The sequence below is a fragment of the Lichtheimia ornata genome (genome assembly GCF_029851405.1).
Source record: "Lichtheimia ornata isolate CBS 291.66 chromosome Unknown scaffold00077, whole genome shotgun sequence".
NCBI lineage: Eukaryota > Fungi > Mucoromycota > Mucoromycetes > Mucorales > Lichtheimiaceae > Lichtheimia > Lichtheimia ornata.
Genome location: NW_026695397.1, coordinates 43887 through 58431, shown reverse-complemented (window position 1 = coordinate 58431; position 14545 = coordinate 43887). Strand labels below are relative to the sequence as shown.

At 43.7% G+C, this 14545-nt stretch overlaps 4 protein-coding genes across 4 annotated transcripts; 2 read left to right on the top strand and 2 right to left on the bottom strand.

Annotated features, from left to right (window-relative positions):
* Positions 1-5417: 5417 nt before the first annotated feature.
* O0I10_010831 (uncharacterized protein) lies at positions 5418-9123 on the bottom strand (the record flags this gene model as incomplete). Its single annotated transcript, XM_058490805.1, has 10 exons — positions 5418-5552; positions 5610-5675; positions 5733-5858; positions 5926-5988; positions 6062-6965; positions 7031-8038; positions 8095-8225; positions 8287-8391; positions 8451-8911; positions 8982-9123. 10 exons carry the CDS (start codon positions 9121-9123, stop codon positions 5418-5420), a joined length of 3141 nt encoding a protein of 1046 aa, XP_058338417.1.
* Positions 9124-9735: 612 nt separating this feature from the next.
* On the top strand, positions 9736-10400 carry O0I10_010830 (uncharacterized protein; the record flags this gene model as incomplete). The annotated part of the gene is made up of 4 exons (XM_058490804.1): positions 9736-9857; positions 9944-10073; positions 10129-10245; positions 10311-10400. 4 exons carry the CDS (start codon positions 9736-9738, stop codon positions 10398-10400), a joined length of 459 nt encoding a protein of 152 aa, XP_058338416.1.
* Positions 10401-10831: 431 nt separating this feature from the next.
* On the top strand, positions 10832-12962 carry O0I10_010829 (uncharacterized protein; the record flags this gene model as incomplete). Its single annotated transcript, XM_058490803.1, has 10 exons — positions 10832-10837; positions 10900-11075; positions 11143-11203; positions 11266-11323; positions 11377-11442; positions 11498-11587; positions 11681-11818; positions 11884-12050; positions 12125-12544; positions 12606-12962. 10 exons carry the CDS (start codon positions 10832-10834, stop codon positions 12960-12962), a joined length of 1539 nt encoding a protein of 512 aa, XP_058338415.1.
* Positions 12963-13124: 162 nt separating this feature from the next.
* On the bottom strand, positions 13125-14231 carry O0I10_010828 (uncharacterized protein; the record flags this gene model as incomplete). Its single annotated transcript, XM_058490802.1, has 7 exons — positions 13125-13141; positions 13207-13399; positions 13470-13513; positions 13572-13613; positions 13689-13704; positions 13762-13855; positions 13921-14231. 7 exons carry the CDS (start codon positions 14229-14231, stop codon positions 13125-13127), a joined length of 717 nt encoding a protein of 238 aa, XP_058338414.1.
* Between the last annotated feature and the right edge of the window lie 314 nt (positions 14232-14545).

The following is a 14545-nucleotide window of genomic DNA, read 5'->3' as shown; positions in this document are numbered from 1 at the left end:
TCTGCATCTTTTGCTCTGTCAGGGTCTAGCTACTTTACATTAAACAAAGACCACTTCTCATATAGCATCACGCTTACAAATATAAAGGTGCCTGTATCTCCAAACTTTACAATGAAACGTGGGGTTTTTATTAGAGCAATGTGCTCGGCTTGGCCAACAGCACCTTGTGTGAAAGTTGCACGTTCAATGTCGCAATTAGCCCAAAAAATATTTTTTTGCTCGTCGTCGTCGAAGAGGTCGACCCCCAGATCCAGTTTGGCTGGTGGCGACATTGCGAAATCTGGGAATGGCCACGATGAACTTCATACTTTGACACAAGATCGCTTTGACTCAGCCGAGCAGCTTGTTCTCTTAAAGACCCCACACTTCATTGTAAAGTTTTGAGATATGGCTGTCTTTATGTTTCACATATGCTGTAAGCGTGATGCTATATGAAAAGTGGTCGTTGTTCATTGTGAAGTAGCTTGACCCTGATACAGCCGGAGATGCAGAGGGACTTCTTTGTGTAACTTGAGTCATTCAGCACAGGCGATGCATGATTCTTGTACACTGTTTAGGAATAGTTCAAAATGCCAGCTAACAACCTAGTCCTCCCATTCTCCATTGTTGTCCAACCCAATGCATGTGAACGATTCTCCTGCTCCAGCCCAGCATGCCCATCATTCAACTTTCTTGATCCGATGAGATTTGTCTGAAAAACGCTCAAACACAGAAACATCATCCAATATCAGAAGGATCAAATTGGTAAGTTATTTGTAAACTGACTCAGCCATTAATCCATCCCTCCCATTCACCTTTGTTGTCCATCCCAATGCATGTGAACGGTTGTCCAGCTCCAGCCCGTCATGTTCATCCTTCAAGTTTCATGATCCGAGAGGTTTTGACTGAAAAACGCTCAAACACAAAACATCATCCAATTTCACAAAAATCATTTTGCAAAGTTATTTGTAAACTACCAGCTAATAGGCCATTCCTCCCATTCACCTTTGTTGCCCAACCGAATGCATGTGAACGATTGTCCTGCTCCAGCCCATCATTTCCATCATTCAACTTTCTTGATCCGATGGGATCTGACTGAACAACGCTCAAACAAAGAAGTATCATCCAATATGAGAAAAATCTATTTGATTTCCAGGTCTTCCACACCCAGCCTCTTCCCTCTTCCTCCCATTCTCAACTCTTAGCCCATTCAAGCACAACCACCACCTGCGAACGATTGCCCTGCTTCAACCCATCATGTCAATCCCACAGCTGTCTTGATCCGATTGTCTATGACTGAATGGCAAGTCCATGGCGTGTACGCTCCACCGCACCAACCGCGTTTCTATAGCACTACAGCTTCTCTTGTACACTCCTCTGCCACGAGCAATCGTAACAGCGTTCGTCCCAGCAGTTGCTATTAGCAAGGTCTTTATTGCAATGCCTCATACAGCGTTCACGATCTTGTCACTCTACTACAGCACACGTTCTTGTACCCTTCTCTACACGATCAATCAAACACACCAGTAGTTGCCATTAGCAACGTCTTTACTCCATTGTCTCAAGTTTCTTGCAGCCGTTTTCTACGTGAACAGCACGTAGCCATTGTATATAAGCAGCTTTATTTACGTGTAGCCACTTGCTTCAATACATATACGGATCTTATGGATGATTCATATCAGCTATCGAGTAGTGCCGCAATACAAGCGATCTTCACCTGGTTGAGCTGCGATAGGAATGATCGAGAAAGGGAGATACCAGCAGCCGGATGCGAAAAGGAAAGCGTATCAGCAGCGATCACATAGGTCTTTTCGGTTATGGATGATTGGATGCAAACATGGGAAACCCTGGAACGTTACTTTGGTTACTCGGCGCGCTGTCAGCAGGAACGACGGATCATGTCGCGTGGATACGACTGAGGGTGATGATGGATTGCGTGGGATTGACGAGAAGGCTTAATCTTTGACAGCCATGGATGGCATTGGAATACTCAAGTCTAAGCAGCAGCTATTTCACAACCATGGATGAAGGATGTTCATGACAGCAGCAACCAAGAACACAATGTCACAATTATCCCTGTTGCCTCTACGTTATCATTCCCCGTATCTTACTCAACTTGCAATGTTATTCCTTTATCCTATTTACTTGATAAATATCCACATCACCATATGCTATTCTTCAACTTTATTATTGAATGAAAATTGGATTCAGCATGATGTTTAGAAGAGGGTTTCATACATCAGCTCATATGTGTGAGATGTGGATCACTTGGTTGGTTTCTGGATTGGAATGGGGAATAGAAAAGATTCAAGGTTGGAAAAGCGAGATTGGATCATTTGCATCATCGTACCAAGACGCCCTTTGTCCCCGTGGTCACGTTCCATTCATTGGAGCTTCCTAATTCCCATGCTGATAGACGATAGGCATTGGTGATTCTCAACTGTCGGCATGCTTATTATGTTATTGATGAAGGTGCCATCCACCTCACATTTTGAAAAACACGATCATACAAACATCCTTCACCAAGGACTAATTTTGCTCGGTTGACTACAGCAAGTTGATTTGATTGTTGCAATTGTTTGATGATGGATGTTGTGGTCACAGAAATACCCACGCCCACCATGCACATATAAACAAGATGGATGTTGTCGCCCACCGTTTTACTCTCACGTATCTCTTTCTTTCCATCATATCTCCTTTGGATGCCTAACACCTTCAAAGACCAAGTTGACGTGGGTATGCCATGGTGGATAGCTTCTGCGGGCGATTCATGGGCTAAATGTGTGATTATCTTTAGTGCTCTTTGTTATCCTACGTTCATTATCATTGTTGCCATTTGGTGTTTGGCTCTTTTATTAAGGTAAACTCCAATGATGTCGCTTGATGAAGCTCATACTCATAATCCCTTTTGATACAGCTACGTCCCGATGTGCATATGCAACGCTGGATTTGGTGGTCTACTACAGCCCGCACGGTGGCTATAATATGTCCTTCACATTTACATCGGCGAGGAGGAGATGCCTGTGTTGAGGAAGAAAGCCACAAGGTATGTAACATCCACACCCTTCCTATACAAATCTCCTTGGCTGATTGATTGTTGTCATAGAGCTGACAATGTCTCTTTGAGAGTCGCCAGCCTAATTGCATTTTGGATGTTGGTGCTTCCCACATGTGGAGAAGAATCGCATAAAGTACAGGCGATGACTCTTTCTTTCACTCCATCATGAAGGGTAAGTGCTTGGATGATCCTTGTCGTATTTTTTGTTCACTTTTCTTTACTCGTGTAGTCATTAATCCAAAACATTGTACCTTCTATACTGTATACCTAAAGAAGACAAGCCGCAGTGATAGTAGTAATGAACACAGCAGTGGTGATGAGACCAACCTTGCCACCCAAGAAATGAAGAAGACGACACGCTGTAATGACGTCAAGGTACGTAACCGACGCCAACGAGCTCTTGAACGAACAGGTGGTTTACCGCATTTACAACCAGGTCGTTTTACCGCATTTACAAGGACATGGTTTACCCCGCCATGGGCAAGCGGTCTTTTCATTGTTACAACCTCCCCCTCCCCACCACCACCATCAACATGGGTCTCCTCGCCCACCACCTCCACCATCCCGACCATCATCATCATCATCCTCGTTCGCTCCTACATTTACGCAATGGGCAATCAGGTGGTTTTATCACTATTACAACCTCCCCCTTCCCACCACCACTCTCCTCCTCCTACTTTCGCCCCCGCTCTCACCCGCCCCAATAAAAAATTTTGACATTTATATCAAAGATGATGGGTATTATTTTTGACTGCGTACATATGATTTTGAAGATGGCAATGAGGTTGACGTTGACGTATCACCCCTTTGTTTTCATGATTCATGAGAGAACAGTAGAAAGGTTATCCGTGAGATGGGCACTGTTTTTCACACGAAACGATCACGTGCATCAAGACAAAAGGCACAAATAGATCCCTCTGATCACGATGAAATATCCATTCGCTGTAGCATAGCAACCAAAGAAAATGATGGTATACTAGAAGAGAGAGTAGCCTTGTTATATGCACCATCACCCACACTACACCCATCCCCATTCTAATGGCCAACCCCATTCCCACCCTCATTGAGTCATACATGGGCAACCCAACATGAGCAAGCAAAAAGAGCTTGTCAAGACTGGGCAAGCTTACAAGGATAATCAATGACCACCACCAATGGTTCACTAAAAGGCAATAAAAGGATTCATGAATCTTAAATGCATACAACGGCCCTGCATTCAAACAGCTGACACCCAACGAGCGAGTTACAGTAAACGCCAAGGGGGTCCATTTCACCATACCTAAATCATTTGCCAGCAATACTGAGCTATGGTGCGTCACCACTTTAACCGGAAAGCATAACGATCCACCAGGTCTTTATGTTTCACATATGCTGTAAGCGTGATGCTATATGATAGGTGGTCTTTGTTCATAACCCTGATAGAGCCAAAGATGCAGACAGGGACGTGTTTGTGTGTAACACGGCCCATTTTGCAGGACTACTGGAAGCGGGGCCGATGCATGATACTTATGCACTCTACAGTAACAGCTCATAAATTGGCAGCTGATAGCCACTTTTCCTTTTTCTCTGATACAATGCCATCAATGTAGCTTGATGATTGTATGTAATAAGTGAAAAAAGACGGCATGCAGTTGTTGACATCTTAACTCGGTACCCGTGAAACTCATCCGTTCAAATAAAATACTTCCCTCAAGCACGCGTTCTTTTCTCACCAGGTTTGTCTTTTTGTTGACATGTCTTTTGCCTCGTCTTGAAAGTGCCATACCCGATATCGCCTTTATGGTGCACTCCCATGGCGATAGCAAGGAATTGCAACTACCATAGCTTCTTTTTGGGTGTGGATTGCTAATCACTTCCTCGTGGTCACATCCGGGCAACCATTTCCGTCACCAAGGATACGGGAATGGGCTAAGCGTTAGCATCATGATTTTTCCTCTTAGAGCTCTTACAATCCGTTAACAAGTATAATACAGTAAACACACGAATGAATGGTATAAAAAGTTTTATGGCAGTGGTGGTAGGGGTGTGGATAAAGAAAGAAATTGGGTACAAAGGACGTGTACTCATCTACGCCCAAGTGCATCATCACCCGCTCCAACACACGTACTTACGCCCTATCTTACTCGTGAAGACCCATATGCATAGCAACTGCGTTGGCAAGGCAACCAGCGGATCAACGTGCGAGATGAAGTTGTGTATGTTTAGGATGCTTGTACAGGTACATGTCATCAGCCCCTTCCATATGATTTCATTGATGAGGTGAGGAGTTGGATTCCCTTACGGTACATCAACGTTAATGAAATTTAGACCGCATTCACCAATAAAGAAGTCACCAATCCCACACTTTCCAATTCCTTGTTGGCCATGTTTATTACCATCATCAATTACTTTGACTAAGATGATATTTAAGGCATACGCTGAGGAACTCTTTACCGTACCGGTTGTATCTTGACTCCTTGTTTTTGTTTTCTACCGCATTCAGGAATTCTTCTTTGTTGCGTGGCAGTGTCTGTGCCTAGAGAGCCAATGTGAGAAAGGAGGCATTACAATGGTTTTAAAGCGAAATCTTTACCAAGTTTTTGAGTTCTGTATCCGTAAAGATAGATGCTGGTCTCGCTACCCGGAATTGCTTCATAACCTAAAGGCATCTAGGTTAATGCACAAGCCGTCAATAAAGCTTATCGCTTATACTTGCCTTTTGTCGAAGCTCTCCTAATTCGTTATAGCATTTCTTGCCGGTAACTGTAAGTTGTCGGATGACAGATGATGATGACGACGATGAAGATCCAGAAGGCGGTGTATATACACGAGATGCGGCATCCTAAGCGAATGATGATGGCAATTGTCAATCCTATGTTTCAATAGTACAGGCTCAAACGTCAACTCACCTCGGTATATTCCAAATTGACCCTCATTCTGCCATTAAGTACATCGTGGAACTTGTCACTGGGCTAAGAATAATAATGATGATGGGCATATGAGTTGCATGTATATGTATAAATGTGGTTGGGAGGAGAAACTTACAAACAAGTAGCTTGAGGTATACCCCATGGCATTGGTCTCACTCCGTTCGACGAGCGCCTTCATAAACACCAAGTGCTTGATCAATCGATCGACTTCCAACTTGATCCAAGAATTGAGAGAATTATAGCCTTCCAATCGATCCAAGCCCTTATCACGAATATGCTTTGCCTTTGAGCCACGTAATAAATCCACTGTTTGAGCCAAGGTGACCTTTCCATTGGGAAGACTCAAGACACCACGCACTACGGTGAGCACCTTGATCGCCTCACTGCTTCGATCCCTTAGCACCTTTCTCTTGTTTTGATTCATTTTGCAATTGTCGCACGTGCGTTCACATTGAACTGGATCGAATTCTTCTCCAAAGTAGCTCAGGATTTGCTTTCGACGACAATCAAGGCTGTTTTCACAATAGCGCATCATCTGATTCAGGTTTTCAAATAAGCGTGCTCGTTGTTCAGGTTCTCGATGCGTCTCATCCTTATCAATCAACATTTGGTGGAAGCGTACATCGGCATAGCTGTAGTACAGGCGGCATTTGGCGGGCAATCCATCTCGACCTGCTCTACCCGTTTCTTGGTAATATCCTTCCACCGAAGATGGCATCGTGAAATGCACCACAAAACGAACATCCGCCTTGTCAATACCCATACCAAAAGCAATGGTCGCCACAATCACTTGAATCTTCCCTTGTTGCCAAGATTTTTGGACATGGATACGCTCCTCTGGCTCCAGTGCTGCATGATAATGCGTGGCATTGACTCGAAAGTCACGTTTGAGTTTGTCGGCTAATTCCTCACATTGTCGACGTGATCCACAATATACAATGCCCGATTGCCCATCATGCTCCTTGATAAATTGTGCAATGTTCTCATGGGGTGCTCTTTGCCTGGGTACCACATCATAGCTATCCATCAATGATATAAAGCATTAGTAGTCAATTCAAGGGAAGAAAAGGTAATGAAAACTTACACAAGATTGGGTCGATTAAAGCTTTGTTTGAGCAATTTACAGCCCTGGATATGTAAATTGTGGATGACATCTTGTTTCACGCGATCATTGGCTGTAGCAGTCAATGCCATGAAGGGCACATCAGGGAACTTGATCTTGAGCTTCCCCAATTCTTTATAGTCAGGCCGAAAATCATGACCCCATTGGGAGACGCAGTGTGCTTCGTCAATGACAAATCGGGCAATGGATGATCGACGATGAAGGTTATCGAGTGCAGCAAGGAAGGCTTCTGATTTTTTAATCATCTCGGGAGTAACGTACAACAAGCGCATGTCTGGAGGTTGTCGACGAAGTTGTTCGTATACCCATTTACGGCGTTCAGCTGATATTTGGCCATTCAATAATGCTGCCGGGATACTTCGCTTATTCACAAGCTGATCCACTTGATCTTGCATGAGTGAAAGCAACGGTGATACCACAATCGTAATTCCTTTTCGCTTATGACGTTGGATAATGGCTGGCAGCTGATAACATAGTGATTTGCCTCCACCTGTTGGCATAAGAACAAACACATCGTCACCGTTAAGCGTGCTGTTGATGGCTGCAAGCTGGTTGGTGCGAAACTCGGTCAATTTAAACGTGTGGATCAATGCCTTGCGTACATCACGTGACCATGGATATTGATCCTGAGGGCCGCGAGATGGAGGTTGTGATGATGATGATAATGTTAATGATGGCCTGATCATTGGTGTGCTGCTGGTACTTGACATTGTCATCGATGTGGTATTGTTATTCATGCTGGTGGTAACATTGGATGATGAAACAGAGTGGGATGGATATAGGGTTGTTGTTGATGTTGGTTTTAGATCGTCGTCGTCGTCGTCGTCAAGAATCACAATGTCGTTGTTGCTGTTGGTGTTGTTGATGATTGGAGTCACTTCACGTGAACTGGATGAAGCCGACTTTGATATCTCCATGGCATTGGCAATTGTAAGTTCCAGATCGCTAATCCGCTGCCGTAAATCCCTCCTATAACATTACTCGTAAGAGCCGATTCCTGAGATTGTTGTGCATAAGCAACTTACACTTCCTCCAATAGCTTGTTTGTTTGCGCTGAATTTTGGGAATTGAACATTGAATTCACACAATCTCGATTGGCCACAATCTCTCGTTCTTTGAGCTCCTCCAATTCCTTTTGCAGGTTAGGTACTGAATCCTATCAAGATCAAGTTAGCCGAAGGTTTGGCTATTTCATCATCATCACCATGCATTGTTACCTTGCTGCTATAAGCTGCTTCCACTGCATTGACCAAATCCGCCGCTTCATCATCAAAAAAGAGATCATCATCGTCATCATCGAATCCAACAACATCATCCTTCACCTAAGGGAGAACCGAAATCAATTATGCATGAAAATAAAAACACACTTGGTGACACATACTGCAAGATCTGTAACCATGGGTTCTATGGGGTGGTCGGTAGTGTTGATCGTGGTGACTGATGACAAGCTGGCATTAGACGTGCGACGAGTGATATCAGGTGCCAAGCGAGGTGAAGGTGTAAAGAATTGAAGATCATCGTCAAAGTCGTCGGCGTCGTTGTTGTTGGTGGTGATTGTTGCTGGCTTTGTATTCGTTCGAGAAGAAGAAGATGGATATGAAGGAGGGATGGGATCGTTTACTGAAGATGATGTATTATTATTACGCATGGAAGGATTGTTCAATGATTCAACAGGATTCGATGTTGTCGATTGATTGTCGTGCCTGTCTCGTTTTGGCTTTTTCAAGCTGAGGGATTGACTTTTGGTGCTATTCGTCAAATCAATGACAGTATCGGCAGGTTCCACACGTTGTCGCTTTCGAGAGGTGGTGACAGGCTGAGTTATGTTAGGTGTAAAAGGAGCTATTCACATTATGTATGTCAATAAAGAGCATGCCATTGCCAGCATTCAGGGGGGGAGGGGGGAACGTACGTGGATCGTTTGACACAATGGTGGGAGAAGCAGTAACTGAGTTTGTAGGATGCGGCGTGTATTGACGGTCATATTTCGTTACAATGTGGGGTCTGATCTCTCTTTCAAATCGGGCAAGGTGCTGTGCATAGTTGTTCTTCATGGCTGGGTATACGAAAGAGGCGCGAGATTATATGCCAGTCGCGTCAAATGAAATTTATACGGCACGCGAGTCTGTTCCACCCCCTTCAATTAGAGTGCCGTCTTTCAATGAGTCGTAGTCTCCATGGTGCCTTTAAAGATGTATTTATTGCTTCGATTCAATTCATCGTGGTGAAGGGACATTGTTGACATACAACAGCTATCTTCTAATCTGGAAGCTATCATCATCATCAGGTTACCATCATATAGTAGATGCGGGCGTCATCCATCATCGAATCCTGATAAACAAGATAGGAAGGAAATCTTTACCTTTAATAAGGTGCAGCTGAAATCACTACATTGCCATCATGGATAATAGCCGACAAGCCAATAAATGACAATAATGTGTATGTGTGTGTGTAAATGGGGGTAATCACTGCAAAGATGGCTGGAGGTGGTGGTGCTGGTCGGGGCTAAGGCAAGGGGTTAGGCGACTCAATTTTTAGGACGTCCTTGACAAACAAACGCAGGTATTTCGCCTTGTAATCAGCACAACCTATATACACACGCATGTATTAAACACTCATGTCTACCATGCCATCTTGCTAACTGGCCATTGTCCATTGTACAGTCCATGAATTCCTTGTTCCGTATCGCCCCTCGTGTGCCCGTCACCGCTGCTGCTGCTACTCGACGATTCTATGCAACTGAAACGGCTGCTGCTTCGAAGCCCAAAGTGGGTGCTGTCCGTGGCGGGTAATGCATAACACACATACACATACACATACATGCGCTCCATTGAATAGTATTCCTAACATGCTGTTGTTGAACGACGCGTCTAGTTTTGTTGGTTTCTTGTTAGGTGTCACTGTTGCTGGCAGCGTGGGCTACTATTACCTCTTGGAAGAATACAACAGCGCATCCGATTCCCTGTTGAGCTCGGTTCAAGAACTTCAAACCTCTACCGAAAAAGTACGTAAAAGTGAAAAAAGTACATCGACCACGCGTTTATTCATTGCTATCATAGGTCCGTGAATATGCTCGCAAGATTGAGGCTGTGGATAAGGATGTTACCAAGCTCAAGGAACTTGCTGCTACCACCCAGCAACTCAATGATCTCAAGGCCGAATTCCGTAAACTCTATGTAAGTTTCCTGCTTTGTAAGCCGGCAAAGGGTAGATAGAGATTAACTTAATCTCGAATTTTCAGGATACGCTCAATATGGAACACCTCGACCTTAAGTCGCATGTCTGGGGACTCGAACAAGATTTGAACAAGGCTCCTCAATCATCTAAATGAGTGAAAGCATGATGGATTAGAATAAGGATATTTGTGCTTACAACAGCCTGATTGATTCCTATTGTTACAACATGTATTCATGGATTGGATTGGAAGGATCGGATCATTGTGTGTGTGTGTGTGTGACCAAAAGTGGAATAACTTTTGATTGTTGCCATGGTGACGGGTAGAGAGAAAGATAGAGAGAGAGATAAACACCACCCACAGCTTTAATTCTGATCAAAGGCATATGTGTGTAAAACACATGCGCGTGGGTAACTTTGTATGTAGAGTTCTGCCGGTATCTTGGGCGTAATAAGAATATGCATTGCAAGTGTAACAAAAACCGATCACCGAGTCCCAGGTTTCTGTTCCCCTTTTTTTCTTTCTTTCTCCTTCTCCTTATACCACTTGGCTTGTACATTCCCTCCTACTACTACTAGACATACCCAATGAAGGTATGTGAGTAAACAACAACAACAACAACAACCTTGATCTCACAACAATTGACGCCATAAAGGAAAAACCTGTGCAACACCTCATTGAGGATACAAGTGTCGATACAACAGCTGCACCTTCGGATGACGATGCTAAACGACTTGAAAGTCTTGGATACAAGCAAGAATTTGATCGTGAAATCAGCCTCTTTGTTCAAGCTGGTTTTGCATTCTCTTGCATGGGCGTCTTACCCAACTGGTAAAGAAAAACCATAGCTCATCAATCATAAATTTGATCCGAGAAATTAACGTATACACAACAACAGGCTGGTAGGATTTGCTGGCACCATGAATGCTGGAGGGCCCATGTCTCTCTTTTGGGGTTTTGTAAGTTGTTGCTGCTACTGCTACTGCTACGTACAGCTTATTGACGACAAATGACACCTTAGGTTGTTGTTGCACCCTTTGTTACCTTGATAGCGTTGGCCATGTCAGAATTATTCTCAGGTACGGGATTTCCCTATTGGATAAAAAAAATGCGTAATAACGATCGTATGCAGCTTTCCCTGTTAACGGGGGTGTTTATTCATGGTGTTATCTCCTCAGCAGTCCAGAATGGGGACCATGTAAGTTACTCTACTCTCTTGCTCGATCCATAAACTTAGTGACAAAGATTACTAGTAATGTCATGGATATGTGGATACATTTTCCTCGCTGGCCAGCTTAGTACGGCTATGACTTTGGCTTACTCTTTAGGCGAATATATAATAGGTACGTTGTAAACAATCATGCTTTCATAGGTTACACCGTTCTTCTCTTATCTTATCTGTGCATGATGATATGTGTGTGTGTGTGTGTGTGTAGCCACCTGGAATATTGCCAATACCTATCAAATTGATAACCAAGGGGCCAACATTGGTATCTACGTTGCAGTGCTTATCCTTGGTATCACTGTGAATGCTTGTGGCTTAAAGTTTAATGCATGGCTCAATCGAGTGATGAGTAAGTGGGTGGTGGTGGTGGTGGGAAAGGAAGGAAGGAAGCAAGGTTCTGACGTAATAGTGCAGTTGGATGGGTGACCATTGGAACCCTCATTATTGTAATCGCCACACCACTTATGGCACCAACGCATCCATCTGGCAAATGGGTGTTTTCAGAATTCCAAAACTATACCGGATGGGACAATGTTGGCCTCGTTTTCTTGCTTGGCATGTCACAAGCCGGCTGGTGCTTGGTACGTACCTGCGTCTTTTTTTCTTTTTTTTGGATCATCGTCCCACCGATATCTAAACATGGTTTTTTATGCAGATCGGATATGAAAATGGAGCTCACCTTGCAGAAGGAACACGCAACGCTAGCCGTAGTGGTCCATTTGGGATTCTTTTTAGTATCGTGGGAGCTGTAGTGCAAGCACTTGTCTTATGCATTGGTACATTGTTCTCCATACAAGATGTAAAAGAGCTTCAAGAATCCTCATTCCCTGTTGCCACCCTATTCTTACGAGCTACCAACCGTGAAATGGCTGTATTCTTCTTGGTGATTGTCACAGTGACCCAATTTGGATGCTTGTGCAACATCATGCTGGCAGAAGCGCAATTGATGTGGTCCATGTCGCGTGATAAATGCATGCCGTACCATCATTTTTGGTACAAGCTACATAGCAAACGTCGTATTCCTTTACGCATTATGATCTTACAAGCATTCATATGCGCTATTGTTATCCTGCCGGTAGGAAGTCGCAACCACGTGTATTGGGGTTTTTTACTGAAGTTGGTTTCGTTGTACATAGTCCTTAGGAAGCAAGGTTTATTGGTCAGCTATCATGAGTACAGCCATCATTTGTATCAATGTATCCTATGGACTACCCTACGTTTGCCGCTTGATCTGGTCTCGGGATAAGCTTCCCAAGGGTCCATTTAATCTCGGCAGATGGAGTATACCCATCAACATCGCTGCCGTTACCTGGGTCGTGTTTTTCAGCGTTGTTCTTTGTTTCCCCTCTACTAATCCTGTCAACCCCATCACTATGAATTGGTCTTGTTTGATGGTGGGAGCCGCTTTCCTTTTGTCATTGGTGTTTTGGTTCACTTATGGACGAGAGCACTACCAAGGCCCTGTACAGACACTTCAAGGCGATAGCAAGTAGTAATCCATCACACAGAACTTTGGTATATTTAAACAGACTTCTTTTACCCATTACAGCATTATAAAGTGTATTTTTGCCGAGATGAAAGAATCGGAACGTGTATTTACATGTATACGAAGGGATGGATGGATGAAAACTATATAAACAAATGAAGACATTACGTTAAAGCATGGGATCCGCTAAAGTAAAAAGTGTTAATACGCATTTTCATCATGGAGAGAGATATGAGGGGTCTATTATTTACCCAACGTTGGCCATCGTGGTAAATAGCGACGATCGACAAGAGGCCAAACTTGATTCGCATCATAGAGTTCGATAAATTGTTGATCCATGGATCTTGATTTTGGATGGGAAAACCGCCGATATTCGTCAAAGATGGATGTATGACTCCAATTTTGTAGCTTCCTCAGGCACCCAATCAAGCAACCTGTTCGATGCTTTGACACATGGATGGTGAATGATCCTTGCAACTTTTTACCTTGTACCCTGATCCACACAACAACTTACTTTGCCCTTATTACAATGGATAAGCATCGGATGATTTCGTTTATCTACGAGTCATGAATGAGAAGGTGGTAACGTCCAATGGATATGAGCATGCATGCATACCTAGAATAGCCGCTAATGCCGCGCTGATTTTGTCTTCGGGTACTGTAAGAAGAGATAGAGAGCATAGATGTTAATACTAAAATCGGATACAATAGAACCAAAAGAGTAGCACTTGACTTTGTACAAAGGGCTCCTATGATATGCATTGAGTATATGGTGTGGCATCCACCCTCCTCTCTTTTTTCCTTACCTTATTCCCTGCAATGCCAAACTGCAAAAACTTGATCCCTCGTTCTTCAAGAAACTTCATGTTTTGTTCTGGATATTCCTCAAGAATCAATGTTCTAGCATAGGCCAAGGGGGTTGTTTAGAAATGGATGGATCGCATAGCAAGCATATGACCACTTACAAGACACTCTTAAGTTTGAGCTTTTCAAGGAATCGAAAGTGCTTCTTTTTCGGAAAGGAGCTACGATAAACATGCTCGCACACCATATTGAAGTTCTCTGGGGGAATAAGGGCTTCTTCGAATATCTCCTGGTCATTCTGTGTCATGTACGACCAACTTGAAAACGCCAAAGGTTGTATGGGAGAAGGTAATGACGCGTTGGTCAATGCTGTTGTCATTTGCGAAGGTGGAGAAGCGGGTGTTGTTGCTGCATTAGTCGTTGCTGTTGCTGCTTGCGTAGTAGTCGTTGTTGTTGGCTGATCGTCATCCATCAAGAAGAAACCGACAAGAAGCTGAACGAAGCCAGTGCTGACAATTGCCCCGTTTAACGACCGCCCCCACCCAGCTTTGATACGTACCCAAGCATAGTATCAACTTTATTCCTTAATTGACTTTATCCTTGTGAATCTACTATTAACATCGACACTATCTCACGCAACGACGATATAAAATAAAAGTTAACAATGCATCCATCATCCATCGCTTTGACAAGCAATCTCTTCGTCACGTGATGTTTGCCCCGCCTGCCTAATTGCTTGGCACCCGCACGTAGGCAAACTTCCACCCATAGTCATATTCCTTGGGA